The following is a 20,716-nucleotide window of genomic DNA, read 5'->3' on the forward strand; positions in this document are numbered from 1 at the left end:
GCAAAAGAAGGTTTTGAAATACGATCCTCCAACTGTCGTCTGAGGTGATAGTCTGTTCTACAACCTTACCGCCTCATCCAACAGCATGTATAGACCAAGCCTTACTTAAATTTATTATAATAAGCATACTGGGAGCCCTTGGGTGCTTTTTCAGCTTAACCAACCTTACACTGTTGTTATGAAGATATGTGTGGACAGGAGCCCTGCATGTCACCCTGTGGTAAAAAGGAAGAGTAAAAATCAAATTGATAAATAGGTCCCATACAAACAAGCACTCACTTTCATCCCCTGTATATGGCAGTATTCACTGGTGTCAGTTCAGAGGAATTAATAATAACAATAACAGTGTGCTTATATACCGCCCTTCTGGACAGATTAGTGCCCCACTCAGAGCGGTGAACAAAGTCAGTGTTATTATTATCCTCACAATACAACTGGGGAGCTGGGGTGGAGAGGAGGGGCTGACCCAAGGTCACCTGCAGAGTTCATGGTAGTAGTGGGAGTTGAACTAGCAGAGAGCTGATTCACAGCTCAGCCATTTAACCGATATGCTACAGCAGCTGTCTAAATTTGATCCCGATTTAGATGACGATTGGATGGAGTGACCACCTGGCTTGTTATAATAGACAGAGTGTTGATTTAGGGTGGTTGTGAGCATAAACAGGAATAGCATTTTATATGATACCCAGAAGCCTTAAGGAGAAATCTGTCTGTCTATCTATTTCATTTATACCCTGACTTCCTCCCCAATGAGGACACAAAGTGGCTGATATCCTTCTCCTGTCCTCCATTTCATCCTCACAACTCTCTGAAGCAGGTTAGGCTGAGAATGTGTGACTGGCCCAAGGCCACCTAACAAACTTGCGTGGCAGAGTGGGGAATGTGGATCTCCCAGGTGCTAGTCCAGTTCTCTAACCGCTACACTACACTGGCTCTCAAATACTGATGTGATGAAATTCCAACCTGGGCGAGAGTCACTTCAGCAAAGGCCTTTGAATTTGAGCCAATGGTGGAACTCAGGTTTGGAGCGATAATGAAGGGAGAACCATGTGCACCGGTCTGAGCTGTTTTGAGGAAGGGTGGGATGAAAAATGCACCAGACAAACTGGATTTTGAAATTCTTTTTGACTCTTTCCTAACAGCAGAAGGCAGCTGCGGATGATGTCAACCCGGCTGACGATCCCAACAATCAGGGAGAAGATGAGTTTGAGGAAGCAGAACAAGAGAGAGAGGAGACTGTCCCTGAGGAGGACAAGCCGCTGAAACCACATGATCAGAAACCAGAGAATCCTGAGGTGGAGGAACATTTAGTGGTGAGTGTGTGAAAAGACAAAGGGGGCTCTCCAAGGGGGCTTCAGTAGCACAGCCTTGTTTGTTACTTCACAACTCCAACATCAAGCAAAGAGTCGCCAGATGCATCTGACGAAGAGAGCTGTGGCTCTCGAAAGCTTATGCTGCAATAAAGTTGGTTAGTCTTAAAGGTGCTACTGGACTCTTTGCTATGAGAAGTTCTAAAAATGAATTCTGGAACTGGTGCGTGTGTGGTTTTGCCACAGTTTTTAAAACTTTCCTGGCCATTTGTTCTGTTAAGAAAGTACCCATATAAAGACTTGTTCTACCAAAATTAATGATTTATCCTTGCGTTGAGCCACTAATTTATAAAAGTCTAGCACTGTAACAATAAAGTTTCAAATCTGGAATCTCACCACCTCTATTCTCCCATTTATCTAGTATTGAGGTTAATTTTATTGTTTTGTTCCCCATATAAATTAATTCATCCTTCTTTGCCATTCCTTCAACTTCTTATCTGGTGTAGAAGCTGGAAAGTTAGAGAACAAAAAGGCTGAGCTCTGGTAAAAAAAATCATTTTAATAATATTAATCTGGCCAAGAAAAAACAGTCCTAAAACTGACCCTAAAGACAAATTTAGACTATTACAGAGTTGGAATTCATCTTAACTGGGTCTTTACAGTCTCTCAGCATTAATACCTAACTCATTTATCATTGTCTTTCATACTTTGTTGTAAAAATGTTGTTCTAATTTAGATGCATCTATCCATATTATTCCATATTATATAAGTACAAGCAGGAGGCCCACAAGGACTTGCGGGGAGGCATATTATTTCCCTATGTATCCCCCACCCTACTATTTCCAGTCCCTTCTCTGGCAGTCCCCATAGCCGCTCCTCTTTTCCTGCTCCCTTTTCTCCTTCCCACCTACTTTATCTGCTCCCCCCATCTTCAGCTTTCCCTCCTTCCCATCCTTAAGCAGCCGCTTCATAAGAAAAGTCAGTGATCACTGGTGCCACTAGGCCAGGTCAAGTTGTGTAGGGGCCACCACTGTTGGTGGGCCAAGCCAAGTTCCATGGGGACCATCAGCAGGCTCGGCCAACTTGTGTGGGACCCAACCAGCCTTTCAGCTGGTGAAAAAGAAAAGGGGGATCCCCTTCAACCATGAAAAAACACAGTGCTGAGGCTCATGGAATGTGTATGGACAAAAGCCTTGTGGGGTGGAGTGGGGGTAGGCTATAGTAAGGAAGGAAATTGGTCAAGGTTGTGTTTAAAAGTTGGTTGGATCCAACTCACCATATGTTATATACAGGTAATTACAATACTGTACTTCTTAGCTTGAGAAAATACATTTGTAGACATTTTCAGTTGTACTGAATATTCTGCATTCTTTCAGATGTCTTATCCTCTTTTCTTTAGCTGAACTCAAAGCAGCATGTGAGCCAACGAAATAAAATCGAACCACCCATGAAACATAATAAAACTATATATCTGTTAATAATAAAAACACAGCACCATATAATATAGCTCAATTTACTAAATCACTGTTTGAACAAAAGTTTTTTTTTCCTCAGTGGCTCCTGAAAATTATGTTATATTTTGACAGAGCTCCTTGAGAGAAAGTTCAGTAATATTATTTTATTTTATTTTTTATTTATTTATTCAATTTATTCAATTCATTTATTCAATTCATTTATTCAATTCAATTTATTCAATTAATACGGCTTTGAATCTAACACAACCTGGATCTTGTGTATGAAATTGTTTGGGAAGGGTTTCAAGTCAAAGTTATTAAGAATGAAAGCCAAGATCTTGAAAAGCTTCTCATGCCAATGTAGACATTCCACAGTTTAGCAGAATTATTATGAGCAAGAAGAGTCCGTAGGACTTTCTGTATGTTCTCGTCTTACCCCGTCTTGAGTGAGAATTCGTCTTTCCTCTGTCCTTAACCTCTATCAAGTGTTGTATTGGTACCAGGGTTTTTTTTCTGGGAAAAGAGGTGGTGGAACTCAGTGGGTTGCCCTCGGAGAAAATGGTCACATGGCTGGTGGCCCCGCTAAGCGGCGTGGAGGGCAATCTCAACTTCCCTCTGTCTGGAGATCAGGGGGCGGGGCCACCAGCCATGTGACCATTTTCAAGAGGTTCTGGAACTCCGTTCCCCAGCGTTCCCCCTGAAAAAAAAGCCCTGATTGGTACTAATGGTTTGGGTCCTGCCAATGCTGGCGCAAGAGGGAAGAGGGGCCCACCCTCCAAAAGTCCTGGCATCTCCATGAACAAACAGCCATGGAGGATTGATAGGGCTGCAATGAGGGAGGGAAATGAACAAGATTGCCACTCCTTCTTGTGGCAATAGCAAAGCTGGTAGGATCCAACCCAGTGCTGTTCACTTGGTTAAGACTTACCAGGCTTCTTTCTTTTTATCTAGCTTCAAACCATAGTTCTTAATTCTGCTTACAATGACAGCTTGGTTAGCTTTAGCTGCAATCAACATGGGTGCAGGCATGTTTGGTTTTGGTAAGGGGGAGAGTGCGGAACATGAAGAATTTGCAGCAGAAAGAAAGGATCGAGTAGAGGAAGCACGCCATCTTTCAGCCTGCTCTCCATCTTTGAGAGGAGGAGGAGGAGAGTGCCCTCTAGCTGACTTAGGGCGACCCCTGGTGAGGTTTTCATGGCAAGAGACTAATAGAAGTGGTTTTCCATTGCCAGCCTCTGTAACCCTGGGCTTCGTTGGAGGAATCCCATCCAATTACTAACCAAGGCCGACCCTGCTTAGCTTCTGAGCTCTCATGAGATCGGGCTCACCTGGGCTATCCAGGTTAGGGTCTTCATCTCTGAGCAGTTGGTTAAATACTCAATCAGTAGCTCTATCTGTACTAAACCTCAGAGAATCAAGAGTCCTTGAGACACAGGTCCTTGCTATCTATTATCTTGCCTTTCGTTATGCTTGCTTTCAGTTCCCTGGAGTGCAAACCAACAAGTAAATAGACGTGTTTCAGTAAATGCTGCACCAGCAGAGATGTTTGCTGCCAAACAGAGGTGTCAGCTACATTCACAGCTACATTAATCAGTTCTGTTCTTTCAATTGTCTGCAGATGGTGGGTAACCCTGATCAACAAGAAGACAATGTAGACGAGCAATACCAGGAGGAGGGAGAAGAAGAGGTAATGTAAACCATGGACCATGGAGGGTTGAGGATACTTTTGGATTTGGGGTTTGCAAGTAGCATAAACCTCTTCTTTTGTATAAACAGAGAAGAAAATTCCCATTCTTTTCCTTTGAATTCTGCTGGAATTCTCCTCCTATTCCTTATATCACGAAGGCATCTTTCTAAAGGTGCAAGTGAGACACCCGTGGACTTTAATGAAGCCTTGCTTGTTCCACTGTTGAGTGTATGTATTTCTTACAGGCTCAGGGAGATCTGACTGAAGAGAAGAAGAGAGATCTGGAACACAACGGTGTAGAGCCTTATGGAGAAAATGACGAAAATGTATGTAGACAAAATGCCCAATGTATGTGGCAGACACCTGAGGTTTGGGGAGGTAGGCTTGGTTCAGAGGGTTTGAAGAGCTGGTTGGTTGTAATGGTTAAAATAATGGCTTAGACAACCAAATTGGAATTGATCTCTGGGATGTTGTTCTGAGGACAGAGTGCAGAACCATGTGATAAAGTAGGAAGGAAAGCAGGATATGAATGACAAGAAGCAGCAGCAGAAGAAGCAACAGCAGTCAGTTGGCAATACTGGAGTGGTCAACTGACCAACATCTCAAACCATATTCCGGGTAAAAATAAGAAATTACAGCCAGCAGATGTAAAGACTAGACATGGGCACGAACCAAAAAAATTTATCGAACCAGTGGATCGTGGTTCGGTGCGGACCACGATCCCAAATTCCCGAACAGCAACGACCATCTCCTGTCCCTGAACCGAACCCGGATCGTGGATCGTAGAAAACGCAGCAGGGCGCACCACTGTTCCCAGCCCATGGCTATTTATAAGCATGGGTCCCATTCAGCAACACAGGAGGTCTGTGTTTGGCCGTCAGAGCTGCCTATCAGGGTTTGCAGGGATGATATTGGAGTGCCCATGGCTACAGAACACCCCCTTCCCCCTCCCTCCCCTGGGTGTCTTCTCCCAATTTGTAACTGCTTTGCAGCTCCGTGGTTGGAAGGAAGTCCTGCTGATCAGGGAAAGCTGGGCTTCCATTTGGGTTTCCAGGGCAACAGAAGGAGGGCAGACAGAGCTCAGGCATTCCCCTGGCTCCGTTGCCAGGGGAATAGATTGCTGGCGCCTGAGTGTCTGGATTCCCGAACTGAGCCCGAACACCACAATCCAGGCCCCTCCTGACCGCTGGATCATTGGCCGCGGACAATCACAATCCGCCGGGTCATGATCGCGCGATCGCCATTTTCGTGGGGTTTTGATGCTCGTAACACTGTTCGTGCCCATCTCTAGTAAAGACTCAGTCTTACTCCAAGGATCCAAGCAACGCTTTATATGGTTTTACCTTCACCATTTTATCCTCTTAAACAACCCTGTCCAAAAGATGAAGCTGAGAGAGTGTGACTGGCCCAAGGTCACACAGAGAGCTTTGCAGCAGTGTCAGGATTTGAACACAGGTGTCCCAGATCCTAGTCAGGCACTGTCTGCTGGGCATGTTTGACACTGCAGCTAGGGTTCTGTTAGGTTTGCATCTTTCTAGCAAGTACATACCCATAGAATAGAACTAAAGGGAGTCTCTGAAGTTCAATTTTTCCTGAATTGAACCATCTGCAGTCATGCAACGAACCTCTTTTATTCTCTTTTGTAACTTCTGGCTCTCTAATGTGCATTTTATGTTTTGCCGTAGCTGATGCAGTAGTACCAGAGGTGTGGTTTTATTCTGTTTTCAAAATGTTGGATGATTTGTTCTCATTGTTCTGACATTCTGGCGCGCTGCCCATTCAGGCTGAAGAGAAAATGAGTGAAGGCGTAGATCAAGAACAAGAAATTCAAGAAGAAACCAACCCCAAAGAAGGTCACGATGAAAACTACGAGGAGGAGGAAGAGGAGGAGGAAGAGGGTGGCGCCGTGGCAGCCAAAGCCCACAGACGAGGAGAGATGTGAAACTTGGTCAAACCACAAAGGGTCACTTGACAAATTGGTAACCTGCTTGGAAGGAAAAAAATGTAGATGCTGGAGAAAGATAGAGCTTACCTTCTTATATATCTATCTTCATTTTTTATTTTATTTCTTGTGCCGTTTATATAAATGCAGTATTTTATTAGATTAGCATTTCTTTCATATCAGTTTGTATGTGACAAGAAAAAGAATACAAAGGATGTTCTTCTATTTCCCACCCCCTATAATTTTATAGTGTTTCTTTTTTAAAGTTTGAGTACCTGTTTAAACAAAGGTCTGTTCACATTGTCCAAATAGCCTCTGATGTTTAGTTTCTGATGCATGGTAAGGGGGGAAACCTTAGTGCCTACGCTTGATGTATGTTGAAAGGCTGGAGGTGGGCGGTGTTCCAGCCCTCTCTCAGTCAGAGCCTTCATACACACCCAGCAGGACAGCCCTGTCCAATATAGTGCCTTAACAGTCACCTTCAGTTTAAAGGAATTAGACCTGAATCTCATTTGCAGAGACTGTACAGGGGACACCTGGCATTTGGTGTAGCCCCTGAGGTAGCATGCTAAGAGTAGCAATGTTTCAAACCACCAGCTCACATACTGCCCCATGGGAACTGCTCCCCTGAGGTGAGATCTAACGTGGCGGTAGTATATGTACAAAGACCACGATGTTGTGAATGGGACCGATTGTTTGGGTCCTTTGCCACACAGTCATTGCCCTTTCTCCTGATGGGGAGAGGTTTGGGTGGGAAGATCTGAGCAGTGGGCTTCTAACCATGTGGTAGCCTCCCCACCCCCCCACCCCCATATCACAAAGGGGTTAGGGCATAGTGCAGGGCCCTGGGTTCAAATCTTGGCATCTCCTTAAGAGATCATAAATTGCAGATGTCAGGAAAAACCTTTCTCTGCCTGAGTCCCTAGCGAGCTGCTGCCAGTCAAGAGTAGACAATAGAGCTAGTTTGAGCAAAGGTCTGACTCATTATAAAGTAGCTGGCATCAAACGTTTATATTTATTGCTCATGCTGCAAGGGGTGCCAAAGCGCTTGTGACCTTAACTCTGTGGTGTTTTAATTTTAAAATATGGACACAATCCACAAGATTTTAAAGAGCACAGTCTCGTAGATTTAGAGATGTTACACTTTTAACAGTTGCTTATATAGGGATTGAATTATCAGCTGACTCTGAAATTCAGTTTGCATCAGGAAAAAGATTCATGGGGAAAGCCTATATCATGACTAGGGATGTGTGATTTGGTATGCCTGGTTTAAAAATATGTCTGAAGAATACATATTTGGCATTATTTGGGTGTATCCAGATATATAGTCAGGTATATTCGTATAAATCGGAATTTACATTTGCGGATCATCTGGATATAATCGGGTATATGCAGGAATTGCATTTTAAAAGTTGCAGCAGCTTGTTTCCCTGCTGCAGGAGGAAAGGGAAAGGAGGCAGTGTTACTGTGTGTGTGTGTGTGTGTGTGTGTGTGTGTGTGTGTGTGTGTGTGTGTGTGTGTGTGTGTCTGCGTCAGTGTTGCCTGCCTTACCATATGCCGTTGCCAGTTCTGGCTGACTGCCTTGAGGCTACTGGCTTGCCAGTTTGGGGGCTGGGATTCTTTGGTATGATGTTGGTTCTGTGGGGCTTGCATTGGCTATGAGTTCTGTATGGCACCTATAAGTGACACTGCTTCTTTAGGCTTGTATTAGTATCTCTTGCTTCAGTTTGGCTCTGTGGGGATCCTCTGATTTGGTGTTGGCTTTGCTGGGATTCTCCAGTTTGATGTTTTTGTTGGGCTTTGTTGGTTCTGCTTGCATAGGGAGGCTTGGCCAGTATTGTTGCTCTTGTATGTTTGGCTAGGGCTCTTTTTTAGGCTTCTTCCTTTGCCCTGGATAAAGCATTGGATAATGGTAACCCCTCCCCCTAGAGGAAATAATGAAGAGTGGTGAGGGCACCTTTTCAGGGGTCCATAGAATTGGGCCCATTGACCCAATCAACTTGAAACTTGGAGAGGCTTTAGTGGACAGCAATTTTGGTGCAGTTTTCTTGAAAAAGGCCCCTCTAGTTCCCTCCCCCCTGAAAGATTCCCCCATATGGAATAATGGAGCTGAATATATTTGGAATTCCAAATAAAACCCAAATCTGAATACCATACTAGTATTTTTGGACTCGAATATTGGGAGTACCAAATATATATGGTAATCCAGATACCCGAATCTGAAAAATACCGGGGTGGTGGTGGTGGTTAGTGTACGCTAGTCATGGCCCATGTAAGTGGAAGAGCTTCTGTGTTGCATGCAGAAGGTTCCAGGTTCAGTCCCTGGCATCTTCAGTTAAAAAGATCAGGCAGCAGGTGAGGTGAAAGTCCTCTGCCTGAGAACCTAAAGAGCTTTTGCCAGTCAAAGTAGATGATACTGACCTTGAGCAACTCATGGTCTGATCAGTATAGGCAGCTTTGTGTGTTCACCCTAATCCAAATCAGCCCTCAATTCTTCTCCAGCCTGTTTATAAGCCTTAAAAATCTGCACATCTGTTCGTAGATATCTCACTACCACATCTACTCGGGCCCCAGTTTGATTTCCCCATGGATCTTACTTGATCTGGAGGTGGAAAACCTGTGTGTGGGCTGTATTGCATCATACTGCAGTTGGGAGCTCATGTGACTTCAGGCTTCTCTGTTCCAAAAAGTTCTCTGCATCTGGAAAAGAAGCATGTCAGGGAAAAGGGTTCTAGCTTCGTCTTGTCCTTGACACTGTAGCTTTTCATGGAGGAACGGTCACATGTGAGCCCTCACCTCCATGCACAAATGTGAAAAATGCTTCCAACTATTGTGATTGGTTATCGGTGATGAGAGATTGTAAACTCTGCCTGAAACTCGATTTAGTATTCTTTTTAACAACAGAAGCAAGACGTAGTAGCAACTTGATGGCCTGTCATCTGTAAATACTTATCCAGGTCAGTGTTTCTGTACATGTATGTGTGAAATGTGGCACGACGCATATGTCCAGTACGAGCATAATGGTCCCAATCACCCTACCCACAGGTCACTTTTTTGTCATGTTTCATTTCTCCTGTCAAGAGGAAAGGCTACCATCATTTGAGGAATGGTCGCAGATGACGTTTCTCTAGTGACAATATTTTAGCTTTATTCTGCAGTGTCCCCTTGAAGGCTGGAGACTGGGGATTGACAATCCAAATGCTGTCCCTTAATTGTACACACGGTGGAGATATGTATTCCTTGTTTAATGCCCTGATAATATAATTTTATTTTTTAAAGTGGTACAGCTTAATCAGAGTTGTGTAAATCCCCCTGAACTGGTCATTGGTACTTTTGATTTCCCTGAACCCCTCCAGCCCCCACTGAAAGGACTGGAAATGGTTCCAGAAGGACCGGAGCCCAAGAACTCTGCCTTCTGCGCACTTGTCGCCATGCTTATCCCTCCAGAATTATAGTAGTGACCAGAAGGACGTTGGCTGTGTTTCCTTAGAAAATCTGCCATGTTTGGCCAGAGAAAAGATGGGTGTGGAGCAACAGATGTAGGAGACTGTCCTAGAAGAGCAATGGCTAGCCTGGCAATTACGGCCTTGGTGATGCTAGTTTGATTCATTCAGCTCCGTTCCCGTTGGATTACGTTGTGGAGTTCCAACTGTGTCCAGTGGTCTTTTGGCAGTTGTTCTCAATTGTGCTCATCTGAGGATGTTGTAATGTGTGTCATGGCATGCCCTCAGATAACACAGCAGCATCCTGGCATTGTTTTTTGTGGTCACGGTGAAGCTATTTGAGGGTCCACCCTTGGTGAGATTTGCAGCTGGATTTCTCAAGTCATGTCTGCAGACAAGCTGTGTCACTTGTTATGTCTGTCATGCTATCCTGTCCCTAGAAATACATTGTGAGCGGGAGGTGATATGGATCCTGAAAACTCGGCCAGGACAGCTGCTGAGCCCAGTGGGCCTTGCCATACACAGTATGAAAGCATCTCAGAACTCTCTGCAGTGATTAGATCTCGTAGCCCAACACGCAGGCCTTCTGATGCAGACAGGTCATGGGTTACCCAAAGGTAGGAAGACTGAATTCTCTGTGTACCCTGTGCAGTCTCACTTTGGAAATTGTGCCTGTACAAACCAGTCCTGGAACCATCCCTCAGGAATACAAAGTCCTCTTCACTGAGGTAAAAAATTCTACTTTATTCCAACATAGGAGACAACATTTAGCTACAGAGGCCTGCTCACTGATGGGAAGCATCCCTGTCTGTTTAAAGAAACCGAGTACGATACATAACTGAAGGCTTCTGTTACTTCAACCCACTTTTTTATCTGAATGTAATATAATTAATTTCATACTTGCCTGATGATAATTTGCTTTTGTAGATGTTTGGAAATTAATTTTATATAGTTTTTTTTAAAAAAGCCTGTCCTTCACATTTCATAGGACTGTGTGTCAGTGTTTATGTCGGCTTTTCTAACTACCATAATTAGGATTTATCTTGTATGTGTGGGGAGGAGGGGGGGGAGATGTCCCAGTTTACATATACAACTGTAAAATGTAAAATATGTACATAATCTTTGGAAATACAACTATTTTGATAAATTTGTGTGTATTTTTAATGCAATGGGGCTGTATTTAATTATTTGAGGCATATTTGGGTGCCATCAATAAAAAGTAGACTCTGAGATCCTGTTTTTTTTTTCTTGCTCTAGTTCTTGGTGGCTTGTCACAGTTCTATGTGTGTCCTTCTGTTTGTTCTCTTCTTTCCCTAGTCTGAAACATATCTTACCTGGTTCATCTCAATCCAGTCTGTTTGACACCGGAACCAAGTTGTGGGAAGGAATCCCATTTTGATAGTTAACAGAATAATCATTCTGGTGGTGAACCAAATTATGTTGATTAAAAATTGCATAGTTTTATTTTTAATTAACTTTTTCAAAAACAATATCACAAAATACAACTAAATACAACAATCCTCAATTTCTAACAGTTTGTAAAGTACAATATTGCCAATAAAATTCCACAACTAACTGAATAATACAAACATAGATGGTTATAAATTTCCAATTTCACAGTAGATATATCCATTAGTAGCTATTCAATTACTAGATATTTAAATATATAAATTCAAATCTCTGGATTAATGATCGTGTAGTAAGGTAGCTTTGTAATTAAGAGGCCATTTTTTGTGAGAAAATCCAGAAAAGGGTGCCATTTTTCATAAAAGTAAGTTGAGTTACAAGGATCTGATGCTAGCTGCATCCTTTCTGAGATCTTATCCATGATAAGTTGTTCCCACACCTTGGAATACCATACATCTAGATTTGGGGGGAGATGTGATAAAAATTGCATAGTTTTCAAAAACGTCCCATCCTTTATTGCCGACGAGCCCACAGGGCAATCCTGTTTATTATAGTACATCCTTCTCACAATCCCTCCTGCTCGAGTGATGGGCTTTTATCTGAAGCAACCTCTTTACTCCAAAACAGCCTGCTGAAGGGTATGAAAGAAGCTCCCACCTTACTCGCTTTTTGGAGGGGCTGCCAAGCCAAAATGATTGAAAAGGGAATTTGGGACACTGTGAAGGAGCACAGACATATGAAGCTGCCTTATACTGAATCAGACTCTTGGTCCATCAAAATCAGTATTCTCCACTCAGACTGGCAGCAGTTCTCCAAAGTCTCGGGTGGAGGTTTTTCACATTGCCTAGTAGCTGATCCTTTTAGCTGGAGATACCTGGGATTGAACCTGAGACCTTCTATGTGCCCGACAAATGCTCTACCACTGAGCCACAGCCCTGACCACCTCAATTGGTGAAAGGATGCATTGATGGTCTAAACTGATGGTGGAAAGATTATCATTGCTGCCAAGCTGAGTGTTCGGCTCTTGGCTTGCTACCTGTGGCCTTGGATGAACTGGCCTGCTGGATTCAGGACCAGTTTGTTTTTTAATTAATTAATTTTTTTCTCTTGTAAGTTGCTTTAGGGTCCATGGGGCGGGGGGGGGGGGAAGCAGGGAATAAGAATTTAAGTATGTAAATTGGCAATTGCTGTTTGGAGGAAACTGTTGCCCTATTTCAGGCTGTATCATTATTGACGACTTGTTGCTTTTTTTTTTTTTTAAATCTTGTGTCATTACATGGCTTGGGTCCCAATGTCAGATTGCTACATCTTTTAAATAAATGTCAGGGCAGAAAGGTAGCTTAGTCTCCAAAACCAATGGCAAATTTCATTGAGCTGGAAGGAAGTTCTTGTGGGCAACTCTCCAATCTATTCCTTTCAAAGCTATCTTGCCTCTAATGCAGCATTGCTTCAGTTTACAGGTACCTTTATACTTTTGTGCCCCAGTTCAGCAAAACAGATCAATATGCAGAAGCAAGACTGAGCTTTTACAGCTTGTGTTGATGCTGATGCACATTGGGCTGCATATCCCCAGCTACTCTATTGTGTTCCCCTGGGCCCTATTGAGCTACCTGACTGGAAATCATTTGCAATGTGACTTGGGATGCATATCCCCCTCTGAAGCCATTAGTCATTATGCCTTGCACAACTGGATGCACACAGACAGAGGCAGATGGGGTCCAGGTTCCTTTATTCAATCTTCCTGCCTTTGGGAGTGAATGAGTTTATCCAAACAGATGCTTGTCTGACCTGTTCTTGAAAATCTCCTGTAAGGGGGGGGGGTTCTACCATTTCTAAGACAATGTATTCCAGTATTTCTACTGTTATTAGTCAAAATATTCCACCTAATGTTCCCTCTATATCTTTTTTTCCCCTTTGTGTTATGAGAACTTTTCTATTTTGTCTTCATGAGGGCATCTGATCTTCGTTGCAAGCAAGGCTGCCTTCCCCACAAATGACAGTCAGAGGCCAGGATAAAGTTATGCAATTGGATATCAAAGAAGAAACAGCAGCCCTAACTGCTAGAATGCTCCTAGGAACACACGGATTAATGGCATTTGGTCTGAAGCCTCCAGAGCTTCTGCACACCTGTGGCCAGGAATGATTGACTCATGTTTCCTGGAGAATCACCTGAGAGCCGAGGGCCTTCCTCACAGCATACAGATTTCTGCAGTAATTCAGTCACCAGCTCTGGCACTCAGGAAACTCAGCTATCCCACCCAGATCATCCTGCTGTCTTTGATTGTCTCATCTAGCACAACAATATTTGGACTTTCGCACGCTCCCATTCTGAGTTCACTGCCCTCACATCCCTCACCTGAGTTCAGTGTCCAAAATTCACACACCATTAGGAAACCAAACACTGCACCCTCCATCCAAACCCAGTGTGGATCATAAACTGCACAAATTGAGCTGATAACAGAACTCCCTATTGAAGTGTGGCTACTGTGTGTGTGTGTGTGTGTGTTACGTGCTGTCAAGTCACCTGTAACCTATGGTGACCCTATGAACGAAAGACCTCCCAAACGTCCTATCATTTACAATTTTGCAAACTGGAGGATGTGGCTTCCTTTACTGAATCTTTGCTGTAGAATTTTGGGCATCTCTTTCCTTGTGTGGGAAATTAACGTGATGGTCAGATAGTTGCTGCACTCTTTTTTGGAACTGGAATGTAAACTGGGTGTTTCCAGTTTGTGGACCATTCTTTTCTTTTCCATATTTGTTGATAGATTCTTAAGATTTTGATAGCCTCAGTTTCTGTAACTTGAAATAATTCTATTGGTATCCAGATGCTTTGTTTTTCCCTGTTGCTTTGAGTGCAGCTTTCATTTCACTTTCTGAGATTTCTGGTTTTTCATCAAAAGATTCTTCTTTGAATGTATCTGTCATCCTTCCATCTCTTCTGTATAGTCCTTCAGTGTATTGTTTCCATCTTTCCTTTATCTTACATTATGGCTGCCTTTCCTAGTTTTGCATTTGGTTCCTCCTCTATGCCAAATCACTGAAACACCACCCTCCCTTTGACCCTGGACCTTCATTCCTTGCTTGGGTCCCCCAACTCGGTAGCTGGTTCTGTACCTGAGCCTGCTTCCCCAACTTTGCAGTTGGTTTTCTGAATCACGGAGTCCTTCACTTTTAGGTTTTCCAGGTCCCCTTACCCTCCCAGCCGGAATGGGGGACCAAGTACTCACCTTCCAAGTTGTCTTTGCGCATGCACAAAGCGCCTGTGTGCTCCCAGGGCAACATGATGACACCACTTCTAGGAAGGCCAAATTGGCCCACTGTGAAGCGTGGGAGCACTTCCAGGCCCTGCGTGATGACATCATTTCCCAGAAGTGATGTCATTGTGTCGTCCTGGGAGCACGTACGCTTTGTGACCATACGAGAAGAAGGAAGGTGAATGCCAGGTCCCTCCCTCCTTCCAGGAATGCACTCAGAAGGCATGTTTCCCTGCCTTCCCCCCCAGTACCAGCCAAGTGAGTCGTGGCAGGGAGTGAAGGGTGGGAGTGAAGGATCCTGTGCCCCCACTGGGGGACCTGAGATTCCTATTCACTTTGGATCTCCAGTTTCATTGATGCATGCAGTACAGATTTTTCCTTCATTCCAGACCAGCTTTCCTCCTCTTCTGCCTTGGATCACAGGCTCACAGACTCCTCCCCCTCCCCTTTTTTTCTTTGCACCCTTTATTTCCCCTTAGATTCCCATTCACTCCACTGCTAGAAATGTGTTACTGTATTGCACTGCTGGCTCATGTTTTGCTTTTCCTCGCATTTCTTCTTCCTAGCCTTGTATCTTGTTAAGGGAATAAATATTGGTACTTTTTGAGATTCTATACCTTTCTCTGTCTCATTTTCCTTCTTAAATCAAAGCGCTGAGCAAAACTGAAACCAAGGTGCAACGTTTCCTCAGCTCCCATCCACTGGAACCACTACTATACTTAAGACTCCTGGATGACATGTTCATCATTTGGACCCATGGGAAGGAAGCCCTTGAGAGATTTCATCAGGACTTCAACAACTTTCACCCTGCTATCAACCTGAGCCTGGACCACTCTGCACAACAGGTACACTTCCTGGACACCACTGTACAACTACATAATGGACGGATAAATACCACCTTATACAGGAAACCAACAGACCGATATATCTACATGCCTCCAGCTACCACCCTAAACATACCACTGTATGTAGTTCAACAGAAACCTTTCAAAAAATCCAACGGGAGGCTGCTGAATTGGAATTCATATGCAAATTTGACTCTGTCAAGCTGGGACTGAATAGGGACTATGAATGGTTATCTCATTATCACAGGTAACTGATTTCCTTTACAGAGGCGGGGTCAGGGGGAGTCCAGTGGCACCTGACGTGGGCTTTCGAGGACCACAGTTCTTTGTCAGATGCATCTGGCAGGGAGGACTGTGGTTATCGAGGGCTTGTGCTGCAGTGCTGCTGAACTCTTTTTGATTTTGCTACTACAGACTAACACGGCAAACTCCTTTGAATCTTTACACAAGCAAATTGATCCCCACACCAAAAGGAGCTGTCTGCATCTCCTTATCAAAAGAGTTGTTCACATCCCCCCTCTCCTCCTTCCCCCCTTCCCCCCCTCTCCTCCTCTATATTTGGCCAGTTTCCTTCTGCCCTCCATGCATCTGACGAAGAGAACGTGATTCTCGAAAGCTTATGCTACAATAAAATTGGTTAGTCTTAAAGGTGCTACTGGACTCTTTTTGATTTTACTCCGGATTGTTTGACTCTCAAATAGTTGACCTGGCGATGCTGTTTGATCCTACAAACATGAAAAAGACGCTTTACGCATTATGGATCTGGTGTGTGTGAGCTGCTTGGGTAACATCTTTGGCCTCTTCTCAGTAAGGACGTTTCTAAAAGTTGCTTTCTCCAAATTTCTTCTAGGATTTTAAAGTTACAAATTATCTCATTTTTGGAAAGAAGCATCAGTGCATTGGGAGATCTCTGTTGGCTGGACTTATATAAACAGACCTTCAGTTTGTTCCCCTCTTGTATTCCTCAGCCTTGCTGATGAGCGTGTGTGCTTTTATAAAAGACTGCCCCACAAAATATGCTATGATGTGATCTTATATATAATTGCATTAACATTCTGCCTGCTTGCAAATCAGTGAATGATGCACAACAGAATCTTGGTGTAATCCATCATATTTAATGACACCAAAATAGCTTTTTGCAGCATTGTATCAATGTATATAAGCACAATGGTAGTGTAGAAGGGGACAAGATGCTAAGGCAAAGAGAGCTTAGAAAACTGTGCAAGATCTGGATTTAAAGTTAGAACTTCCTCGAGTAAAACGAATTTTAGATGAGTAAGAGAGACAATTTCTTGAACCTTCAAGCATGGCGGAAATCTTATGTCAGGAGTGCATAACATATGGCTCACCTACATATGCATCCCCTCCACTTCAAATCCCCAGTGCAGACTTTGTAATGGACCTGACACACCCCTAATTTTGCCTGAACAGAAAGGTGATGCTCATAAAACATTTTGGATCTGTATGGCTACTGTCTAGGGCAGTGAAAGATTGCTTTGTCTGGGCAGGAGGAGACCTTTCACCACACCTAGATGTAGTGGTTGAGTAGTGGAAACGGGTGCATATACTAGTTGACAGGAAGTGTGTGGGTAGAGTCCTGGGCTACAGACAAAAGTTTGTGTTCTGTACAGAGATAACATTCGGTTTATATACCACCCTTCAGGACAACTTAACGCCCACTCAGAGTGGTTTACAAAGTATATTGTTATTCTCCTCACATAACAATCACCCTGTGAGGTGGGTGGGGCTGAAAGAGCTCTGAGAGATGTGGCTGACCCAAGGTCACCCAGCTGGCTTCAAGCGGAGGAATGAGAAGGGAGATGAGAGGGATCAAGCAGAGGAGATGGGAGGGGTCAGGTGGCAGTTTGAGAGCATACCGAGAAGAGGAGAAAAATGGAGGGAAACACCCAGATCCAAGGGAACAGAAGGATTTTTCTGGGAGCTTTGAGAGTTTTGTAAGGAAAGAAAAAGGCAATAGAAGCTGATTTTCCTCATGTTTAGAGCAGGCAGCCAAATGTTTGTGCAGGTGACAAATCCCAGTATCTAATCATTTTCTGTATCAGGTCACAGTCTAATGATTTCTTCAAAGACTTTCTGGAAGGTTTTTCGATTCTGAATTATTATGTATAAACAGCGACATTTATATTTTAGCAATTGAAATAGCTGCAGAATGTCAGGCGCCACGCATCCAAAGCTTCTGAAAAATAGCAAGATAAAAACATTCCCCTTAATATGCGCAACGTATCATTTTGACTTCGGGAAGAAATTCAATATTTTTTGTTGGCTTAGTTTTAGGGTTATGCATTACTTTCCCAGTCATCAGCCATTTCTTTCAAAGGGGGGGGGGATAAGCATGCCTGCCAAATCAACTCAAAATTCACCCTTACGTTTTTGTTGGAATTTAAATGCCATCATTAAATCTTAGCTGAATCCTGGAATATAAAAGAGGTGCTAGTGTATGTTATATTAAATACATTTTTATGGCTCCTGGGAAGAGAAAGATGTGCATCGTGTGGGCCAATCCTATGCATTGCCTACTCAGAAGGAAGCCCTATCATGTTCACTGGGGCTTGCTTTAGGGTCAGTGTGCTTAGGATTGCACTGTGACACTGAGAGAGCTCTGTCTTTTGGTGCTATACCTCTGAAGATGCCAGTCACAGCTGCTGGCGAAACGTCAGGAACTACAATGCCAAGACCACGGCTATGCAGCCCGGAAAATCCACAACAACCATCGTTCTCCAGCCGTGAAAGCCTTCGACAATATATTTCTATGTTGCTCTAATGTTTTAATGCTATAATAATATGTTAGCTGCCCTAACCTGTATAGCCCAGACAAGCCTGATCTTGGGAGATCTTGGAAGTTAAGCAGGGTCAGCCTTGGTTAGTAATTGGATGAAGACCTCTAAAGAAGACAAGTGTTGCAGAGGCAGGCAATGGCAAACCACCTCTGCTAGTCTGTTACCTTGATACCCCACCAGGGGGTCACCATAAGTCAGCTATGACTTGATGGTGCTTTCCACCATCAATGTGTCACCTATTGATTTTTTTTTTTAAGCCCTGTTGTGGTGACATTGGGCAGGCAGAGAATGGCAGCCATGAGAGGCTGAAGCAAGGAAGATAGTGTTGATATGAGGGGAAAATGTAAAAATGCATGTTTTCCCTTCCACATGGCATGCAAAGGCATTTTAGATCATGATCTTGCTCAAAATATCACATCCAGGGCTCATTTTGAGGAGGAATGCTCAGGAACGCAGTTCTGGTAGTTCTCCAAAGAGCTCACATGTCAGGCGGCCCCGCCTACCTGATTTTCAGCCATTTTGGGCCCCTTTCAGCCAGGATTGGTCCTCAAATGGCCAGGATTGGGCCTCTGACAGGTAGTGGATCACTCTCCTGCTCAGCAGCAGCCCAAATCTGACCATTTTGGACCCCCTTTTGCCATTTTGGGCCCAATTTCAGCCCTGAATGGCCAGGATTGGATCCAAAACAGCCAGGATAGGTGATGTCAGGGGGTGTGGCATATGCAAATCAGGAATGCCAATGACTCATTTCCGGTGGTGTCAAGGGGTATGGCATATGCTAATGAGTTCCTGCAGCTCTTTTACGAAATGACCCCAGATCACATCAAAATGGGTTTGGGAAAGATGGCAGTAACACATGGAAGTGGGGTAAAAAGTGCTCCCCAAACAGCACTGCAGTAAGGAAGCCAAGAAAGACATTCATGTGAAAGCAGCCGTATACTGCTTTCAGCTAAGTCAAACCAGACATGACATGGGAGGTCTGTGATAAGGATGATCCATGACTTTTGTTCTTAAACATGTATTAGCATTAGATGTTGGGGAAAGAGTTTGGCAACTGTGCTTTTCTCTTTGATGGATTGTCTGGAGCTGGACCTGTCGGCTCCATCCTTACCCATGGTGGTGAGTAGCAGGATGGCCCCCGTTATAGCCAAGACTCCAGGAAGTTCCGTGGGAACAAAGAGGATGGCCTGGGAGGAAGCCACCATGCAGACAAGGCGATGTGGTGCTGGGTTATGCACTTGCTGCCACTCACATGGCAGGCCTGTGGCAGGATGCCTGCCCAATGTGTGGAGGCTCATGGGGGGGGGTGTTGTCATTGGTTGGGGCAGGGCAGCAGGTGCAGAGCACAACAGGGCAAGAAGTCCCATTAGAGGACAGGTTCATCCTGGCAGATGCTTTAAAAGGGTCTGCAAATCCTGGCAGGTCCTTTAAAAGGGAGTCAGGAGAGCAGTCAGCAAGGAAGGGCCCAGCCTCAAGGGTGCACAGGAGGAAGAAGCCCATGGCAGAGGAGAGAGGGACTGGGGTGGCCACTCCCCCTCCTCCCCCATTACCGAGGCTCGCTCGCTCGCTCTCTCTCTCTCAGATCCAGTGTATTTGGAACCCCTCCTGCATTGGTAACAATAGAGGGAAATGTTACATATTCCTCCTCCCAACATCCTCCCTTGATCATCAAAGGAACTGTGTCAACCAGCTTAATCTTTTTTTTTTTAAAAGGGAGATCCTTCTCGCAATAACAGATTCAACTAATGAGGAAAAAAACAAAAACCAGTGTTATCTTGACCTCTGTAGGTCACCTCTTCTTTCAAACTAATTTTTCATGTGCTCTTTACCCAGCCAATGTCCTCTCTCCTGCTCCTCAAGGCACCTTGAACGTGATGGTAAACTGAAATGGTTGAATTCTAGACTGTATCGCTTTATTATGAAGGCAGGGAATCATCAGTGATCCATACCTCATGTCTGCTTATTCAAGTTCATTTGACTCAGGTCACTTGTTCTTCAAATAGTTAGGAATTCTGTGAACTTTGCAAAATGGATTGTTGAATTTCTCTTGTTTTCGGGGCCTATTTTATGGTTGATCAAAAACCCCTCTACGATGACCTCAACCAGGAGTCCCCAAACTTTTCAAGCCAGCAGGCTCCTTCGGAATTCTGACTCAGAGCGGTGGGTGCAACTGTAAAATGGCTGCCATGGGAGGTGGAGCCAACTGTGAAATGGGCGCCATGGGAGGTGGAGCCAACTGCAAAATGGCCACCAGAAGAGGCAGAGCCACTACAAAATGTCACTGAGGTTAATATGCATAACTCTAAGTAACTACAGCATTCCAGGCAGAAGCTCTGTTTAATACAATGTCTTTAAAAATGTACTTTAAAAAAATACTTGTATATACACTCACATTAATGCATTGAAGAAGATCCTTGTGCTATGGTGACAGCTATTGCTGAAGCGACTTTTAAAATCTCTGAAAAGTCAATCATATCTCCAAAGACCCTGCTAGGCAAAAGCCCCAACTGGCCTCAGCCACTTTCTAAAAACACTTGGCGAGCACCAGGAAAGGTGTTTGCAGGTGTCACAAT

The 20,716-nt window shown here is 44.0% G+C and overlaps 1 protein-coding gene across 2 annotated transcripts in view; it reads left to right on the plus strand.

The window, feature by feature from the left end:
- The window catches only part of GOLIM4 (golgi integral membrane protein 4), a 69,650-nt gene extending 58,584 nt beyond the window's left edge, over positions 1-11,066 (plus strand). For both annotated transcript variants that reach the window (XM_054982290.1, XM_054982291.1), the window contains 4 exons: positions 1,143-1,313; positions 4,383-4,451; positions 4,697-4,777; positions 6,235-11,066. In XM_054982290.1, coding sequence (XP_054838265.1) covers positions 1,143-1,313; positions 4,383-4,451; positions 4,697-4,777; positions 6,235-6,393 — 480 coding nt within the window. In that variant the 3' untranslated portion in view covers positions 6,394-11,066. The remainder of the gene's footprint in view (positions 1-1,142; positions 1,314-4,382; positions 4,452-4,696; positions 4,778-6,234) is intronic.
- Positions 11,067-20,716: the final 9,650 nt, after the last annotated feature.

Source organism: Eublepharis macularius, chromosome 6, assembly GCF_028583425.1.
Source record: "Eublepharis macularius isolate TG4126 chromosome 6, MPM_Emac_v1.0, whole genome shotgun sequence".
Lineage (NCBI taxonomy): Eukaryota > Metazoa > Chordata > Lepidosauria > Squamata > Eublepharidae > Eublepharis > Eublepharis macularius.